Consider the following 17,256-nt stretch of genomic DNA (forward strand, 5'->3'; position numbering starts at 1 on the left):
TTAAGTTATTATTCACTCCTTATCTTCTCCTTCATCAAAACATCATGTTCGCACATAATCAAATATATGCAAACATTACTGGCGCATCATCTCATGTCACTTTCCCCATATCAACCTGTGCATTATTGTTATTATTGGTTTTGCACTCAAATTGTTTGTGTGTGAGTTCCATTGAAGCTTTAATGTTTACCAAATGATAAGCCTGTGACCTTGTTCAAACACTATAAGACTTATACAAATAAGTTTATTGACATAAGTGGAGCCATAGAGTTCCTATAGCATACTGCACTTGAGAACATAAGCTGAGTTTGCATATTTGAAGCCTGGTAGAGTGGCATCATAGCATGTCATAAAAGCTGGGCAATCTCAGGCTGGACTGGCTCACCTACAAAACAGGAACATCATCAGAAACCTGTCATGCTTTTGCCTGAGTAGGCTGGGCAATATATCAAATATTTACACCTGCGATATAAAATGAAGCAACGCTGATGATTTCATGGTGCTGTTCATTTTTTAAAGCCTGTGTCATTAGACTAGCTTTGAGATCTGTGCTTCTCTTCACCTTTATTTCTATAGTGCTTTAAGCAAAAGAGATTGTTTCAAAGCAGCGTTTACAGTAAACATGGAAGCAACAGAATCTATGCAAACTTTGTCAAAAATATGACAAATCAAAATTCTGCTGTAAAGCAGCTCTAAAATGACAATAGTGTCATTAAACCAGGATATTGAAATATCATAGATCTGCCGTTTAGCAAGTAAAAAGCACTGGCTTATCAATGTGCATGAATGTGCAACATGTATAAATGCATCAAGAAAGAGAGATCTTTCAAAGGTTTGCATGTGGCATTTTTCATACATTAAAGTGTCAACGCTCAAAATTGTTTGCTTAATGGCATTATTCATGTTAAATATTTTAGTAACATTTTGCATAGGAAATGTTTCAGTAATATTTTAGTCCACGCTTTAGTTTAGGGAACAGTTCTCACTATTAACTAACTATTAACTACGACTTTTGCCTCAATAAACTCCTCATTTGCTGCTTTTTTAATAGCTAGTAAAGTAGTTGTTAAAATATGCTCATGCAGAATAAGGCATTAAAATATGCTTTATAAGTACTAATAAACAGCTGATATAAGCAATATGCATGCTAATAAGCAACTAGTTTATAGTCAGAATTGGGCTCTTAAAATAAAATGTTACAATTTGTTTGCAAAATAACAGAACTGTTCACAAACGTCACCATATAAAAAGTAAGTATAGGTTAAAACATATGTAGGTTAATAGTATTGTTTATTACTAGTTTATTTATAGTTTTACTGTTTAGTTAAGTTTTTTCTGTTTAAACAGCATTTATTAATTAGGTCATGACTTCCTAAACTTAACAAATGCCTTAGAAGTAACTGGCATCTTTCTTTATCTTCAAAGCTCCCAACATTACGCATGCTTTAAATATACTTCACCCAAAAATGATAATTCATTTACTCACCCTCGATCCCAGATACCCATCATATGTGATGCACAAGCACAAGACCTTCATAATGTGAGTAAATGATGACAGTTTTTATATTTTTGGGTGAAGTATAGCTTTAAGAACCAGTTAAGAAATGACATACCATGACCCAAGAGCATTACTCAATAAACCATCAACCATTTATGTTCTTAGCAGACTAAAGTGCACACATCACATGTACAGTGTAAGTAGTTAGTCATGCATAAAAATGTACATGCATTATTGGAATAATTATTTTTAATGGAATTCCTCAAGGAATGCAACTAACCAATATTTACTGTAGTAAATGTTTTTTTTTTATTTACAGTACATGTTTTTTAAATCATTAAGATTAGTAATGATTAAAAACACCAGCCATACCCATTATTAGAGTGATATGAAATTGTTTGACTATTTTGTGAGATTCACTTGAACAAGCATTTCATTTCGGTTTTTATGTTTAAAAACAACAATATGACTGAATACGAAACAGACTACTCTTCTTTTAGTTAGTACATCTATAAAACCTGTACATCAGTTCAACCAGCTGCAAATAAGCGGCCTGAAAATGACAATACTTCCTCCTTTTCAGAACTTATCTCTCTTTGAATATGATGAGGGCTCTCATTTCCTTCCTATGTCCTGAAAGCCTTGCAGCTGCAAATGATAACAAGTTCAGAACTGCACCCAGGTATGCGTTACGAAACGTAAGAACATATTTCTGAAATTAGTAGCCTATGTACTGATATTCAGAACTTGGAAACAAAATTTACTGTCTCAAAATCAGCTCAAGTAATTTGAACCCGCAGCCTTTTAGCTATCAGCCCATATCTTGTCAGAACCACATCCGCACAATATTTTTTGCATGATTTCATCAGAAATATACTTACTTGCACCATCGTGACCACATGACATGGATTGAGGAGGTAGATGACAGTCTTTGTGGCAAACTTGAACCCAACCTCAACTCCAAAAGTCATGCACAGAGCTACAAGCAACAGGTTTTTGCCCCAGGTGTCTTCCTTACTCCTCCTGCCATCCTTCCCCACATCTCTGACCTCTTTAGGGACATTGAGCTTTTTGATGGCCACCACCACTTCCAGGATAGAAAAGAACACAATGATCAGAGTCTCAAATATTCTCTGCCGGGGAGAGAGGAAGGCAGCGCACTCGGGCCCTCCATTGCCCTCAAACATGGGGTCCACCCCTCCATACATCCAGTCCAGCAGACTGTAGATATTATACCGAGACATGTTCCTCTGCTCGTATTGGAAAAGGTACGAACAAGACGGAATAAAAGACAGGACACCAACCTCCTGGCGAAACATTAACGTCAAATCGGTGAGCGAATGATGAAGTGATCGAGGAGGTGGCCAGCCTCAGCTGTTTCATCAGATCCACATCCTTTATGTGAAAGACACCTGTGGGAGAGATCTACAGTCTATATGATGCGATGCTACTATTCACAGACGGTCGTCAAGGAGGAAGACGCATTTCCAAACGTGACGTCTTGACTGGAAACCGATTCTCAGCTAAGACCAGAGTCCAGAATATTCCTTGCCAGAGCGGATCATTACATAAAAGCTTAACAGAGACCCCTGATCAGCGCCGAGAGGCCTTGAATAAATAAGCACTACTTTAAAACGCGACTACGAGCGATATGTCAGAGATGTAGCCGGCTGCTGCAATGTATCGTCCGAGAATTGCGTTCAAAGCAGTCGCAGAGGGCGCGATGTGTCCGGGTCCATGTGGCGTATTAAGACCTCCTCACCATAGAAACGCCGCCCTGTTTTACGCGGGGCCCCCAAATCCACCCACACCGCAACACGCCTGCGCGTTTCTATTCCCAAAAACCATCACCAGCATATCGATGCCTGCTTATTTCCTGGAAAAAGACTAGAGCGCAAATGCCCCGCCTTCTTTGCACAAGTATGCACTTGTTAACTCCCTCACTGCCGGTGTGGCTGTACTCGCTACAGTTACATTTCCGTAAATACACCCCATAAATAAAAAAAGGTGAAGAGCAAACTTCCTGACAAGACAGTAATAAAACAGAAGTAAATATTTAGTTCAGAAAACAGCACACTGTCCGGTCCAGAAAAGAGATTTAGAGGAGTAAAACCTTAACTTACTAATAAATTATATTAATGCAAGCTGAAGGAGCCTAAAGGCACTGAAATACGGACACGCATTTCTTTCCATTTTATGTAATAATAATTTGTATCCTTCGTATAGGGAGAGTTCATCCAGAAATATAATATAATATAATATAATATAATATAATATAATAATATAACATAATTATATAAATACCTTCCTGCAGAGTTCAGCTCCAACCCTGATCAAACACACCTGAACCAACTAATAGGATATAAAGGAGCACTTGATAATTACAGACAGGTGTGTTTGATCAGGGTTGGAACTAAACTCTGCAGGAAGGTAGATCTCCAGGAACAGGGTTGGGCAGCCCTGCAATATAGTATAATATAATATAATATACCAGTGGTTCTCAATCCTGGTCCTGGGGGCCCCCTGCTCTGCACATTTTGCATGTCTCCCTTATTTAACAAATCTGATTGAGATCATCAGCTCATTAGGAGAGAGATCCATGAGCTGAACTGACGAGCTGATGATCTCAGTCAGGTGTGTTAAATAAGGGAGACATGCATAATGTGCGGAGCAGGGGGCCCCCAGGACCAGGATTGAGAACCACTGTAATATACTATAATATAATTAGGGCTGTCAGTCTAAAATTAGATTAAAATTTATAATCTGATTAATTACATGATGTTTTGATTAATTAATCTAATTGCAAAATAAATTTGACTGTGAAAATATTATTTAAAATATTATTTAAAGCTATTTTTGTGTTAAATGAGAATGTATCAAGTAGACCGTGCAAATTGTAGCTTTAGAAAGAAATATTTTATTTATTTTCAACATAGAATTTATTACACATAAACATTTAGGCTGCAACGGCCTAACGTAAACTATGGAACACAAAAGAAGATAATTTGAGAAACAACTCAGTATTTTTTGTTCATGTGATGAAAGTCACAGCTTTGTTACCAGCAGTCTTCAAAATACATGAATAAATTATGACAGAAATGAATTTTTATTAATTAATAATTTAATCCCTTTAATGTTTTTCTTTTTATTCTTCTTATTTATTTATTTATTTATTTATTTATTTTTAATGAAATGATACTCTAAATAAGAAACTAAATCTGCCAGCAGGTGGCAGTAAATGTCTTAATGAGTCATTCATTTATTTATATGATTTGTTCAAACGGCTGACTCATTCAGGAATGAATGTTCTTTTGAATCATTATTTCATACTATTCATACAAAATGCGGATTCATTCAGATACTAAACACCACTGTGTTGCTCGGAGACACGCAACAATTCTGCTATGGCTTCAAAGGTAATATGTTCTCTGCAAAATTGAGCAAAAATACATAATATTGTGTTTAAAACTGTTGTATAAAATCACATTTAAGCTTGTGATAGATCGGGACAAAATCAGCACTCCTGTCATATTGCTCTTGCTGCCTGTGTGATATTGTGTGATATGTGAGATATATATAAACATGAGGTAAAACACATACAAGGGCATTTTTTCACACCAATATCTTGAATTTTAGGGCATAACTGCATTTGTGAAGTTGTTGCCCTGCATCATATTTGTCAACAGTCAATTATATGAAATATAAGATGAGGTACAGGTCTGGGGGCAGCGCCAGTGCGTTAACTGCATTAAAATATTTTAATCACGTTATTGTTCATAACTAATTAATTAAGTTAACATGTTAAACTGACAGCCCTAAATATATAATATAATATAATATAATATAATATAATATATATAAATACCTTCCTGCAGAGTTCAGCTCCAACCCTGATCAAACACACCTGAACCAACTAATAGGATATAAAGGAGCACTTGATAATTACAGACAGGTGTGTTTGATCAGGGTTGGAACTAAACTCTGGAGGAAGGTAGATCTCCAGGAACAGGGTTGGGCACCCCTGCAATATAGTATAATATAATATAATATACTATAATTAGGGCTGTCAGTCTAAGATTAGATTAAAATTTATAATCTAATTAATTACATGATGTTTTGATTAATTAATCTAATCGCAAAATAAATTTGACTGTGAAAATATTATTTAAAGCTATTTTTGTGTTAAATGAGAATGTATCAAGTAGACCGTGCAAATTGTAGCTTTAGAAAGAAATATTTTATTTATTTTCAACATAGAATTTATTACACATAAACATTTAGGCTGCAACGGCCTAACGTAAACTATGGAACACAAAAGAAGATAATTTGAGAAACATCTCAGTATTTTTTGTTCATGTGATGAAAGTCACAGCTTTGTTACCAGCAGTCTTCAAAATACCTTCTTTTATGTTCCACAAAATAAAGGTATGAAATGAATAAATTATGACAGAAATGAATTTTTATTAATTAATAATTTAATCCCTCTAATGTTTTTCTTTTTATTCTTCTTATTTATTTATTTATTTATTTATTTTTTTTTAATGAAATGATCCTCTAAATAAGAAACTAAATCTGCCAGCAGGTGACAGTAAATGTCTTTATGAGTCATTCATTTATTTGTATGATTTGTTCAAACGGCTGATTCATTCAGGAATGAATGTTCTTTTGAATCATTATTTCATACTATTCATACAAAATGTGGATTCATTCAGATACTAAACACCACTGTGTTTCTCGGAGACACGCAACAATTCTGCTATGGCTTCAAAGGTGTTATGTTCTCTGCAAAATTGAGCAAAAATACATAATATTGTGTTTAAAACTGCTGTATAAAATCACATTTAAGCTTGTGATAGATCAGGACAAAATCAGCACTCCTGTCATATTGCTCTTGCTGCCCGTGTGATATTGTGTGATATGTGAGATATATATAAACATGAGGTAAAACACATACAAGGGCATTTTTTCACACCAATATCTTGAATTTTAGGGCATAACTGCATTTGTGAAGTTGTTGCCCTGCATCATATTTGTCAACAGTCAACTATATGAAATATAAGATGATGTACAGGTCTGGGGGCAGCGCCAGTGCGTTAACTGCATTAAAATATTTTAATCACATTATTGTTCAGAACTAATTAATTAAGTTAACATGTCAAACTGACAGCCCTAAATATAATATATATAATATAATATAATATAATATAATATAATATAATATAAGAATTCATCATTCATCAGTCAACCTCATGTTTAACTCTATGAACAACAGAATCTATTTTGCAGAATGTTGCCTATTTATTTTACATATAAAATGAAAATGAACATCAAATTCAGTAACTAGACTGGAATTGATTGGAAAAGCCATTGTTAATTCAGTTCTGAAATAAGTGCAACTCATACAATAAATGAAGGTAAATTAATGAAACAAGAAAAGACCCAAAGAAAAACAAACAGTTATAGAAAGTTGTATACTGTAGAAAACATCTTAAAACTAGCCTAAACTAGATTGATGGCCCTAGAAGGTCTAGCTGTAGATTGGTTTTAAGCTTCAGCTGCACTAGCTTGACCAGGATGTGACATCCAATTTAAACTAGCTAAAACCTGTTTAAACCAGCTGCGACCTTTTAAGATTAAGATGATTTCCTCTTATTCACTTCTTAGTCATCATCGTTAGTGATGATAAGCTTTGCTATTTAACATACTGAATCATAAACACGTAGCACACATTGGTCCCTTAAGTAGCCTTGTTGCATAAACGCTGAATGTCAGCCTATTAGAGAAGACAGTGACTTTGTTTAATGTTGGCTATAAGAATTGAAGCCTTTATGCCATTCCCTTTCTGTAAAACGTGTTTGGGGCGTTTTACAACGTATAATCCTAATTGTTTCATGAGACATTGATTCAAAAGCGACCTCTTGTGGTAAATGTAGTAACGACACTTAAGTTAAATATTTAGTCTTTTGTTTTGAAAGAAATTTTAGTATTGCTAAAATACGGTTTTCAAGGATTGTTTTATATTACGACACCAACTGTATTTTGTATTCTTACATTATTAGACGTTCATCTTTGAAACCATTTGTCATAACATGTGCTGCCTCTTGGATGAAAGCATGGTGTTGCTCTTGGTTTTCCATCTTTCTAATGGCAGTTCTGCATACTTTTCAGTTGCCTGCTGTCTCACTGAAGCAAGCTGTTCCACAAGGATCTGTTCTTAGGCTGTTATTCTTATCAGTTCAGTTAAGTTAATTTCTAAAGCACATTCACAAGCAGCAAGTAGGGTGACCAAAGTGCTGTACAATACAAAACATAAGACCAGAGGATAACAGGTAAAATAAAGCAGAGAAGAGCAATAAGACATTACAATGTATCCCTTTATGTACTTAATAAAAATACCCTGCAATTGTACTTTTAGTATACTAAACTGTTATATTTAAAGTTTGCAAAATTGGAAGAACTCATTTTGTACTTGATGCACTTAATGCGGAAGTAGTCCTGAATTCCAACTAAAGATATACCTAAGTACGTTTGATTGTGCAAAAGTGGAAGTACTGAAAGTATACTTTAGGTACACTTTGAATATGTTGCATTTAAAGGCTGGTATTATTTAATTATCATACAATCCTCATCACTAGTGACATTAAAACCTTTTAGGGTTAATATTAAGAAATGTGCATTGTGCACAAGTATTACTCCAAATAAAGTTTAATTAATTTTTTTCATATGTATATTCTTTTTTATATATTTTTTATAAATATGTTAATAGACTTGAACTATACTTAGTATAAAATAAATGCATTTTAAATCTATTACTTTTTTTTTAAGGATTAAAAAGCCAATGAAAGAGACATGTTTGCAGACTGCATAAAAAGTAGAAGCAACCCTACTACTGGTTTCAACTACTACTATTATGCAAATAACATTCAAATTTGCACTGCTTGTAAACCTGCCCTATCCACTCAACTGATTCAATTTCTGCTTGCATAAATGAAATAAAAAGATGGCTTAATTATAACTTTCTAAAATTAAACATGGACAAAACTGAGACCAATATTACTGGACCCCCATTACTAATCAATAAAATTCCTCCTGACTTCACCTGCAGTATTTGTAATACTCGCATTAAGCCATACAGTACTGTAAAAAAAATGTGCTTTTTAAAATGTACTTTTCTGCAGAAAGAATATTTACCTACACCATTTGTGCATCAGTTACATTATTAAAATCATGTGAAGTCAGCTATGCTATTTTTTTACTACTACTACTACTAATTTCTATTAAGAAAATGGCAGATGTTTTATTTTTAGTCAAAGATAGAATTCTTTATTCATTAAAGAATTCTGAAGCAAGGTGTTCATCAAGGATTTTTTCTCGGGCCGTTACTATTCTTATATATATATATAAGAATATATATATATATATATATATATATACATACATACATATATATATATATATATATATATATATATAAGAATAATATATATAAGAATATGAGAATGCATCTCAATAAATTAAAATGTCATGGAAAAGTTCAGTTATTTCAGTAATTCGACTCAAATTGTGAAATTCATGTATTAAATAAATTCAGTGCACACAGACTGAAGTAGTTTAAGTCTTTGGTTCTTTTAATTGTGATAATTTTGGCTCACATTTAACAAAAACCCACCAATTCACTATCTCAACAAATTAGAATACTTCATAAGACCAATAAAAAAAAACAAAAAACATTTTTAGTGAATTGTTGGCCTTCTGGAAAGTATGTTCATTTACTGTATATGTACTCAATACTTGGTAGGACCCTCTTTTGCTTTAATTACTGACTCAGTTCGGCGTGGCATGGAGGTGATCAGTCTGTGGCACTGCTGAGGTGTTATGGAAGCCCAGGTTTCTTTGACAGTGGCCTTCAGCTCATCTGCATTTTTTGGATTTTTTGTTTCTCATTTTCCTCTTGACAATACCCCAAAGATTGGTCTATGGGGTTCAGTTCTGGTGAGTTTGCTGGCCAGTCAAACACACCAACACCATGGTCATTTAACCAACTTTTGGTGCTTTTGGCAGTGTGGGCAGGTGTCAAATCCTGCTGGAAAATGAAATCAGCATCTTTAAAAAGCTGGTCAGCAGAAGGAAGCATGAAGTTCTCTAAAATTTCTTGGTAAACGGGTGCAGTGGACCAACACAGTGGACCAACACCAGCAGATGACACTGCACCCCAAATCATCACAGACTGTGGAAACTTAACACTGGACTTAAAGCAACTTGGGCTATGAGCTTCTCCACCCTTCCTCCAGACTCTAGGACCTTGGTTTCCAAATGAAATACAAAACTTGCGCTCATCTGAAAAGAGGACTTTGGACCACTGGGCAACAGTCCATTTCTTCTTCTCCTTAGCCCAGGCAAGATGCCTGTGACGTCGTTTGTGGTTCAGGAGTGGCTTAACAAGAGGAATACGACAACAATTGATTTTGCTTGACAAGCCTCTCAAGGCTGCAGTTCTCTCGGTTGTGCATCTTTTTCTTCCACACTTTTTCCTTCCACTCAACTTTCTTTTAACATGCTTGGATGCAGCACTCTGTGAACAGCCAGCTTCTTTGGCAATGAATGTTTGTGGCTTACCCTCCTTGTGAAGGGTGTCAATGATTGTCTTCTGGACAACTGTCAGATCAACAGTCTTCCCCATGATTGTGTAGCCTAGTGAACCAAACTGAGAGACCATTTTGAAGGCTCAGGAAACCTTTGCAGGTGTTTTGAGTTGATTAGCTGAGTGACATGTCACCATATTCTAATTCGTCGAGATAGTGAATTGGTGTTTTTTTGTTAAATGTGAGCCAAAATCATCACAATTAAAAGAACCAAAGACTTAAACTACTTCAGTCTGTGTGTACTGAATTTATTTAATACATGAGGTTCACAATTTGAGTTGAATTACTAAAATAAATTAACTTTTCCACAACATTCTAATTTATTGAGATGCACCTGTATACTGGTTTCAGCTACCACTATTATGCAGATGACATTCAAAATTGCACTAATGAAATGGAGAAACAAAATGCATCCATCTATCTATTTTCCAAACTTCATGGTCCCATTGGTTGGAAGGAGAGTGAGGTTGAGACCAGAGATTATTTTATTATTGGCATATATGAGGGTCTGAGGTTCTGCCATTGGAGAAAGTGTAATGGTCAGCTTGAATTATGCTTGCCTTGATAACCAACCACAGTATAGCCTTGACGTCACTGATTTTCTGTCGGAATTATGAGACAGTCAGCCCCTGTTTGAAGATACACTCTTAAAAATAAATGTGCTTTAAAAAGTTCTTCACAGCGATGCCATAGAAGAACCATTTTTGGTTCCACAAAGAACCATTCAGTCAAAGGTTCTTTAAAGAGCCATCTCTTTCTTACCTTTTTATAATCTGAAGAACCTTCTTTCGCCACAAAGAACCTTTTGTGAAACAGAAAGGTTCTTCAGATCTTTAAGGTTCTTTATGGAACCACTTAGACAAAAAGGTTGCAAAATTGTCAGTGACTTTCCTTATAAAACAGCTTTCCCCCCCCCACCAGTTTTAACTCTAAAAAGAAATCAATCAAAAATTAATGTTTCATGGCAAACATGTTGAAGATTAACTATAGGTGGTTGATTCATAAAATGCTACCCAGCAAGTGGCTTTGGTTGTGGCATCAGAGATCCACACTTTGTTGTCTAATGTGATAAACCATGGTTGCATCCAAAATCGCATACACTAAAGTGCACAACCAGTTCTAGATAACCAGCTGACAGTCATATTTAATCTTTTGTAGACAAACCATGGCTTTGTCTGAAAGCTGAAAATGTTGCCTTTGGAGGATGCAACCCAAAGTAGGAAGGTGTCAAGGCATGTCCGAATCCAATGTTAGCTTCACTTCCTGTCTCCTGAGATGCCTTCATCTGATCTATGACGTCACGCAATCCTGTGCATTTCCACAATTTCGTGACAGTTGAGCTAAAAACAAACAAACAAAGTTTTCAAGTTGTGGTTAGTGGTCAGTTTGTGTGTAAATGGTTTTTCACCAAATTTTTCCACATTAAAGGAAAAGTCCACTTCCAGAACAAAAATTTACAGATAATTTCACCCCCTTGTCATCCAAGAGGTTTGTGTCTTTCTTTCTTCAGTCGATAAGAAATGATGTTTCTCGAGGAAGCAAAATCAGGAATTATCTCCATATAATGCACTTCAATGGTTTGAACTTCCAAAACGCAGTTTAAATGCAGCTTCAAATGGCTCTAAATGATCCCAGCTGAGGAAGAAGGGTCTTGTCTAGCAAAACAATCTGTCATTTTCTAAACAAATTGACAATTTATATACTTTTTAACCTCAAACGCTCGTCTTGTCTAAATCTGCATTTTTTTTTTTCCGGTTCAATACGGTCAATACAGTTAGGGTATGTCGAAAAGCTCCCATCTCGTTTTCTTCCCCAACTTCAAAATCGCCCTACATCGCTGCAGAAGTACCGACCCAGTGTTTACAAAGTGAACATACAAAGCAGATCAAACGCCCTTTACAAAAAAAGGTAAAACAGCAATGTAGGATGATTTTGATGTTGAAGAAGAAAACGAGATGCAAGTTTTTCAACATACCCTAACTGTCTTGACCCAGATCACACAGACTACACATGCACATCGCAGAGATGAGACAAGACAAGCATTTGAGGTTAAAAAGTATATAAATTGTCAATTTGTTTTGAAAATGACTGATCATTTTTTACTAGATAAGACCCTTCTTCCTTGGCTGGGATTGTTTATAGCCCTTTGAAGCTGCATTTAAACTGCATTTTGGAAGTTCAAACTTGGGGGCACCATTGAAGTCCACTATATGGAGAACATTTCTGAAATGTTTTTCTCAAAAAACAAACAAACAAACAAACAAAAAAAAAAACAGACATCTTGGATAACAAGGGGGTGAGTAAATTATCTGTATATTTTTGTTCTGGAAGTGAACTTTTAATTTAAGAAGTCATTTCTACCAACAAATTAGTACTGAAGTTATTAAATATTTACTTAATTATGACCAAAGCTATTTCTATTTTGTTTGTAGACCTTCAGTGTGTTTGTAATAAATGTCAAACTAGCAATTACAGTCTTTATTTATTTATTTATTTATGATTAGTTTTGGTGCAATTTTCACATTTTCAAAACTCTTTGCAACACAAATCCCAAACTGATCACACTTGTTAAATTGGTATTTAGTCCTGATCTTATGTTTTCATTAAAGTCCCACAAATCCACATAATAACTTTAGTTTAATTTCAAAACTAAAAAAAAAATATTTGTATTATGTATGAGAACTGCTAATACTTCAGTAAATTCAGCAGCAAACAAGCAAGCGAGTACATTGTAAACTGTGGGAGGTCAGTCACTTCAACAGTAAATGTGACCAGCATTGAGTTTACTGGCATTGGCTCCTCTTGGGTGGGGAGAATACTGTGTTATTGTGTTTTCTGTCTTTCTTTGGTAGATTTATTGAAACCACAAATCTGCCCCTACTTTGAACTGGGAAAGTCTGAGGGGAGAGAGTTGCCCACTGCACCACTTCATGATTTGATTAGTTGTAGCCTACTCTGTAAAGTCTACTATGATGCATTTATGTTGATCAATCTAAGAAGTCTTGACCAGATTTTTAAAATCACTGTCGGGATTATATTGCATATATTCATACTATATAGAACATACGTTTCTAGCAGTTGTTATGTAATTCCTTATTTAAAAAAGCAGTCCCTACTCAGAGTGTGTGCAATTTTGGCGCCTTTATAAATGGAGATGCACCATGCTGGTTCATTACGGGACTAAAGAATTCTCAAGAAAGCTGGTCAGTATGACCAGAATCTTTGTACAACGAGTTGATTCATACAGTATTGCGATATAGTAATCCAATCTGTAAATCTGCTTTGAAACTATATGTATTGTGAAATGAGTTAATAAACCTGACTTGAAATCTGTCCAGGCAACATCAAAGACAATACGCAAATAAACAAAAAAAAAAGGCCCCGCCTGCAAGTTAGGATGACGGGTGGTGATGAACATCGCGCTGATTTCCTGTACGCTATACTCACAAACTTTGCTTTGACTTCCTGTATGCTACACTCCCTCTTTTAGATGGCAAGGAACTTTATGATTCACCAAAATGTTTATGCAAATAGAAGCTTTTAGGGGACAGTTAAGGGTCGATTTTTTAGTTGAATGATGACATCAGCGCAGAACCCACAGAAGGTCAAATAAGTACAGAATGATGAGATACAGAATGATGTAATGCTCTCACACAAGACTTGTACATTTGACACCAGATAGAATTGTTTCCCATGCTTTTCTTTACCTTCGATATGAGACGGCATCGAAAGTGCTTTTCATCATCAAACGCATTGGATAACAAAATGTTTTAACTGGGGGTTCCTTCTCTGTTCTGTTGTCTCAGTTAACAATTGAAAAATGAGTTTGACAGTGAAATATTAGTTGATTTCATACCAAATGAGAATATTGTTTATTATTATTTACTTATGTATATCTTATATACTATTATTATTGATATTATTATTCTCCTATTATTCCTTATTTAAATATAATTTTTAGCCCAATAAAACTTTTTGTGATTTTAAAAATAAAAATTATTTATGTACATTTTTAAAATTTAATGAAAATAATACAATTCTCATCTTCTTTCGATAAAATTATCATATGAAACTAGCTGATTGTATTAAAAAAAGAGATTGTCTTTTCTTTTAATGAGTTTGTTTATTCATAATTATTTTTGCACATTTATTTTTTAATTATTTAATGTGATACAATTCTTGTCTTCTTCAAATAAAATAATCATATCAAAATAGTTTATTGTATTTAAAAGAGAATGTCTTTCATTTCAATTAGCTTGTTTATTCATTATTATTTTTGTACATTTATTTTTTGTATTTATTCATTGTGATACAATTAATGTCTTCTGATAAAATGATCATATGTAAATAGTTTATTGTATTTACAAGAGAATGTCTTTTATTTCAATTAGTTTGTTTAGTCATAATTATTTTTGTACATTTATTTTTTATTTATTAAATGTGATACAATTAATGTCTTCTTTTGATAAAATTATCATATGAAAAATAGTTGATTGTATTTAAAAAAGAATGCATTTTTAATGAGTTTATTCATAATTATTTTTGTACATTTATTTTTTATTTAATTCTACACTTCTGGTCTTCTTTTGATAACATTATTATATAAAAATAGTTTATTGTATTTTAAAGAGTTTTTTATTCACAATTATTTTGTTCATTTATTTATTTTTGTCTATTTAATGCTACAATTTGTGTCTGCTTTTAATAAAATTATCATACAAAAATAGTTTATTGTATTTAAAAAGAGAATATTTTTATTTCAGTTAGTCTGTTTATTCATAATTATTTTTTTTACATTTAATTTTTATTTAATATAATACAATTCTTGTCTTCTTTCAATACAGTTATCATATAAAGTAGCTTATTGTATCTAAACAGAGAATATCTTTTATTTCAGTTAGTCTGTTTATTCATAATTATTTTTTTACATTTAATTTTTATTTAATATGATACAATTCTTGGACAAAGTTATTATATAAAATTGTATTCAAAAAGAGAATGTCTTTCAGTTTGTTTATTCATTAATATTTATATTTTAATTAATTTTCAAAATTTATTTAATGTGATACAATTCTTGTCTTTTGATAAAAGTATCATGTCACTGCAGAATGTCTTTCATTTTAATTTGTTTGCTTATTAATCCAATAAATAATTAAACTAATAAATGAATAATCACTCTTCGGACTCCAGATGTATTTTTAAAATCGCAACATTTTGCTAAAATAGTTTGAGACAAATTAATAAGTCCTGCAAGCGGTATCTCAGCATGGACCCGGGTCCATTCATTTTTAGAAGTCTTCAAGAGTCCCTGTCCAAGGTATTGCCTGTGAGCAGAGATGCTTATTGAAAGTGTTGCTATCAAAAGGGACTGTCCCTTGTTAAGGTGACTAATGCACACAATTCCCAGCCAGGTGAAGGGAGAGACCCAGGGGAAATTTATAGAGGGCAGATAAACTCTGGCCACCCGCACAACCCGACACACTCTCATAAGACTACAGACAAGCACGAAGCCCTGCCATGTGCACGCACGACACGCTGCGAAGCTCTTCTGCAACCAAGGAAGTCGCTTTTTCCGTATTCTTAGAATTCGGAGTAGTCTACAGCAGGAGGAAGGATGTGGAGCAATAGACAGTTTGCGTGAGACGTCAAGTGAGGAGTTCAGTGGAAATCGGTGTGGTTGTACACAAGATATGTTTCTAAGCCAACAAATGTCTTTGTTAGCGCTTGAACATACATACAGCATTCGAGAGCTCAGAGATGTGCAGCACTGCAGGAACAAGACGTCGCAACACTGGATGGCTCACTGAGATGAAGTAAGTCATTTCTAGATGGACTAGACCTACTTAACTACTATGCTCAGAAACAACTAACTAAAGAAATGAAATTTCAAATTAAACTTTAGGGTTAGTCATCATTTGTGCTTTTGAAAAATGTTGATTATAACTACACAAGCTACCTGCAAGCGTAACTATATTTTTGTTAACTTCCTACACGACCATTTCTGAAGAGAGAAACGGTTAATGAACAAAGCAACCAGTTTTTCTGAAGAATGTCATAAAAGTATCATAAAAGCAATGTTTTCTCTGCATAAACTCACAGATATTGTGACAGATCCGTGAAGATACATTTTCTATTCAATTTGTATTAAGCGTGGATGCTTTTGGGAAATAACCTAATATGCATGCATAATAAGGACATGGTATTCCCCCTAACAGACACCATCAGTTTCACTTTTTCTGAACAGCTCTTTCAAAAAAAAAAAAAAAAAAAAAAAAAAAAAAAAAAAACAGAGCAGCCGCAGAAGAATATATGAGGCTTCAATAGCTGTCAGGGTGGATTATTATTAGTGGACCTGTTAATTGTTTATAAATACATTCATTGCATGATAATAGGATGTTTCGTGGACTACTTTTATTTTTCATATATGTGATGAATATGATGAAGGATTATTGCACTGATGTCATTTGCTTACTCAGTACTCAGTGTAGAGTCTGTCTGATATCGAAACGCAGCTACATCTGATTACTGGGTCAGTAAAGATTTCACACGCTTCAATCAAAAGTTCTTCAAGAAAACTAGAATTGTATTTTGTATGTATTATTGTATGTTTCTTTCTTTCTCTCTGTTTGAAACATGTTTCATAAGCACTGGAGCATGAATGAGGCGATCAGGACTTTTGTAAAATGATGCTTCGTAATCCATGATGTAGTTTACAGTTCATTTAACAAAATAAAATTTTGTCAAAAACAAGTCTTACAGTCTTACATTTCTACAGACACAAATGTTGATTGTAAATTTTGTAATCACAAATGTTCAAGAAACCCTTTTCATGGTTTTAAAAGTACACTCATTTCTCTTTTGTAAGCTACATTTAATAACACATTTTCAGTCTGTGTAAAGGAAAAAGTAAACAGGTTAAATCAAACATGCAAATGAACAAATTATTTTATTGAGAACGTAAGAAAGTTGTTTCAGACTTTTTTTTTTGGGGGGGGATAGCTAATAAAAAGTTACAAACTTGCTTAAAAATTGACAAGCCTGATGATCATATGACAGTTCTAGACTGCTTTGTTAATCACAGTTCAAAAATAAATAATATTAATAACAACAAGTGTT

The 17,256-nt window shown here is 33.8% G+C and overlaps 1 protein-coding gene across 1 annotated transcript in view; it reads right to left on the bottom strand.

The window, feature by feature from the left end:
- LOC127152499 (transmembrane protein 164) overlaps nucleotides 1-3,394 on the bottom strand; it is a 29,368-nt gene extending 25,974 nt beyond the window's left edge. Inside the window, exon 1 of the mRNA XM_051093191.1 lies at nucleotides 2,380-3,394. Coding sequence (XP_050949148.1) covers nucleotides 2,380-2,817 — 438 coding nt within the window. The 5' untranslated portion in view covers nucleotides 2,818-3,394. The remainder of the gene's footprint in view (nucleotides 1-2,379) is intronic.
- Nucleotides 3,395-17,256: the final 13,862 nt, after the last annotated feature.

The sequence above is a fragment of the Labeo rohita genome, chromosome 21 (assembly GCF_022985175.1).
Source record: "Labeo rohita strain BAU-BD-2019 chromosome 21, IGBB_LRoh.1.0, whole genome shotgun sequence".
NCBI classification, from domain to species: Eukaryota; Metazoa; Chordata; class Actinopteri; order Cypriniformes; family Cyprinidae; genus Labeo; species Labeo rohita.